Here is a 3,310-nt window from a genome sequence, read left to right as displayed (position 1 = left end):
CTGCAACAAAATATCAAAAATACCTTTCTTTAAAGTGCAATATCATTAAAAACAGTATAAAATAAGTATGAAAATCTCAACATATTTTCCTTTGGTCAACGAACACTACAAAGAATTTAGTTGATGATGACCTTTACAGAAAAAAAAATAGTATTAAAGTTATAATTACTATTTGAAAAGATAAATTGTAATGTTAATAGTTTTATGCTATGTTATCAGGTTGATGCAATAAGGACTAAATGCTAATTCTATAGAGTTGAGGAATTCAAAATAAGGGGGTGAAAATGTAAAAATCAGAAAAATATTCCTTACAAGTATCTCTTCTACTAGCCACTCATACCCCAGTTTCAAAGACTATTCACTTTTACTCATACAACTCCATACATGACATGAAAAAAGTACCATATGATACTAACTTTTTGAGTGATCTGTAAGATGTAGGAGCCTGAAAACACTTCGATCATAGATATCCTAACTTTGCAACTGAACCACACAACATTAAGCTTGGTTTATATGCAGATGAGTTCACACCATATAATCACGTTGTAACACCTTTCTCATGTTAGTAAATGATTATTACACTATATAATTTGTCCCCTAATATGTGCATGACCATGCATTTTTATTTCTTGCATTCATCATACTAGGTCCACATAGGTCAAAGAGAAAAATCGATGTCTACTTACAATATCTAATAGACGAGCTTCATATATTATGGAAAACATGCATTTTAACTTTTGATATTCGTTTGAATTAAAGTTTTCATTTTAATGCTACTCTTATTAGAATGATTAATGATTTTTTGACTTATGGGACGCCATTTGGTTTGAGCACTATCAAAAAATTGGCTTGTCCTTATTACATGGATCTGCCTTAGACAATTACCTAAAAAATGAAAGAAAAAAAAATTCTTGATTTGATTATCATCAATGTTTTCTAGCCCACACTCACCCATTCAGATAGAATAGAGATGTCTACTTTAAAAATATTGTTGAAAAATCAAGTTCTTTCTTCAAAATAACTCTAGCCGATTTTTTGACAAATGATTAATGGATTACCATAAAACACTTAGAGGCTAGAACCAACTTCAAAGCATCTTCCTGATTTTAATGTTACACATAATTGGACAAAGCAGATCATTTTTGGGATCTTAACCGAAGGACTAATCTGATTAAACATAATCTCAATGTCATGCATATTGACATGATATTTTTAATAATATATTTAATAATGCGATGGATATAAAAGGTAAAATAAAAGTTAATATCAAAGCAGGATTGGACTTGAAGGAGTGTTGCAAGAGGAGACTCATGTTAAAATGGATATGACAACATGTTCATGAATACTAGCTACACTCCTTCAAGTCAGGATTGGACTTGAAGTTAAAATGCATATAACAAAATGTTCATGAATACTAGCTACACTTCTAGAGTTGACTCATTTAGAAGGCCATTTGAAATTATTGGCAGTCATCTATTTTATTAATGTATAGGCCTCCTTAAAAGGTTTAAACAACAAGGAACCCCTTACTGCGACATCTATTATCAATCTTAAGGATCCTATTAACCCATTATAAAAGTTTGGAGAAGTTATCAATCAGGTAAGGCATTGTGTGCGCACTTCATAAACAGCTCCTTGAAATCCTCACAAGCTTCATAGATTAACTAACTTTCTAACTAGTGTTGACCTCATTTTTGGTGAGGTCTAGTCTTTCTCTTAGTACTTTGGATTTAGCCACGTGACTTTTCTTTTGACTATTCTAGAAGCCTAGTGATGGGACCCACCTCTTTTAGAAACTCAAGCCACTTCCTGACTCTCTTGTGAAGTCTCACATGGGTGGTCTTATATCTCCAACACTTAGATGGTTAAGACCAACATGGTGAGACTCAAAGGGAGTTCCCATATGATGATCAGACCCTATGTTTGCCTGGCTCACTTCACCCCCCTCGCCATCTTCACAAACCTTTTAACCTACCCCACATTTTTCAAAAATCACCAAAGTTAACCTAACCTTACCAAACTTTGCACCCAAAATTCAAAACCAAGTCCCATGGACCCTAAATTCAAATTCACATCTCAAATCCACCCTAAGTCCAAAATCAAATCCAAACCCATCCAATTTCAAACTCAAAATCCAAAATTGGGAAGTTCAAATCCAAATTCACCTTAAATCCATTTGAACCCATGTGTCAAGTTCAATTTTACCAAATTTGGGTCCTAAATTTTCTCATGACATAGCCTAAAAAATCCACCAAAATTCACCAGACCCTTAATTGTGCTCTGACATGTGAACCCAAATTGAATTGAAGGGTTTAGGTTCATCCCAGGCTCGATTTTGGCTAGACCTGAACAAAAAAAAAGAAAAAAAAGAAAAAAAAAAACACCACTTGCAAGACTGCAGGAGCAAACCTATAATAACAACGCGATACACCCCCGATACTACCACAATAACACCATCTCAATGCCGCCGCTGCAAATCTCCGGATAACACTGTGCTTCTGTGCTGATGCAACCACAATAACTATGCTTTCGCAATTCATTGCCAATAACCCTGCAATACTAGCACTAATAATACCTCCAACAACACCACTTTTGTGGAACCACGGTAACCCTGCAATACTACAACCAATAACACCATCTCAATATTGCGGTCACAAACCTGCAATAACACCATGATATAACTGCGGTATTACCCACGATAATACCACTCCCGAGCCGCAGTAATTTCTACCTATAACACCGCACAATACTGCGACAATACTACCGTAGCCATGCAATACACACACAATAACACCTCTTTTTCTCAATTTCTCAATGATAAATCTCCATAACACTGCGGTAACAGTCCCAATAACACCATATTGAAATTGTGGGCACAAAACCATAATAACACCACAATACACTCTCAATACTAACACAATACCATCAGCTAATACGACTACAATTTCCTCCATAGCGCCAGTACTACTCAGCCCACACTATCCAACCCCAAATACAACTTTCAATAACACAATGACCATGGTCTTGAGCCAATACAACCACGATCTAACTTCAATAACACCAAAATAACACCATGATCCAAAATTCAAATTTCAAATGCAAATTAACTACCCATAACCTAGGCTTAATTGAGTTTATTGAGGTGTTATTACCTTTTAATTAAGCTCTGCATTGATTGGGAGAGACTTCTCTCCATATTTGTCTCGAAACAACTATTTTGAAGGTTTTAACACAAGAAAAATAGAGTTTTTCCTAAAGTTGGCTAGAGGGAACCAGAGAGAGCCGGGGAGTTCTTTTCACTCACAAAGCC

General features: G+C 35.2%; 1 protein-coding gene across 1 annotated transcript in view; it reads right to left on the bottom strand.

Moving 5' to 3' along the window:
* The window catches only part of LOC110019324, an 8,008-nt gene extending 5,054 nt beyond the window's left edge, over window positions 1-2,954 (bottom strand). Inside the window, exons 1-3 of the mRNA XM_020716947.1 lie at window positions 2,660-2,954; window positions 2,444-2,611; window positions 2,263-2,345 (exon numbers count right to left, since the gene is read on the bottom strand). Coding sequence (XP_020572606.1) covers window positions 2,263-2,345; window positions 2,444-2,611; window positions 2,660-2,954 — 546 coding nt within the window. The remainder of the gene's footprint in view (window positions 1-2,262; window positions 2,346-2,443; window positions 2,612-2,659) is intronic.
* Between the last annotated feature and the right edge of the window lie 356 nt (window positions 2,955-3,310).

This window comes from Phalaenopsis equestris, unplaced genomic scaffold (genome assembly GCF_001263595.1).
Source record: "Phalaenopsis equestris unplaced genomic scaffold, ASM126359v1 Scaffold000054, whole genome shotgun sequence".
NCBI lineage: Eukaryota > Viridiplantae > Streptophyta > Magnoliopsida > Asparagales > Orchidaceae > Phalaenopsis > Phalaenopsis equestris.
Note: the sequence above shows the minus strand (reverse complement) of the source record. Positions and strands in the feature narration are given on the sequence as shown.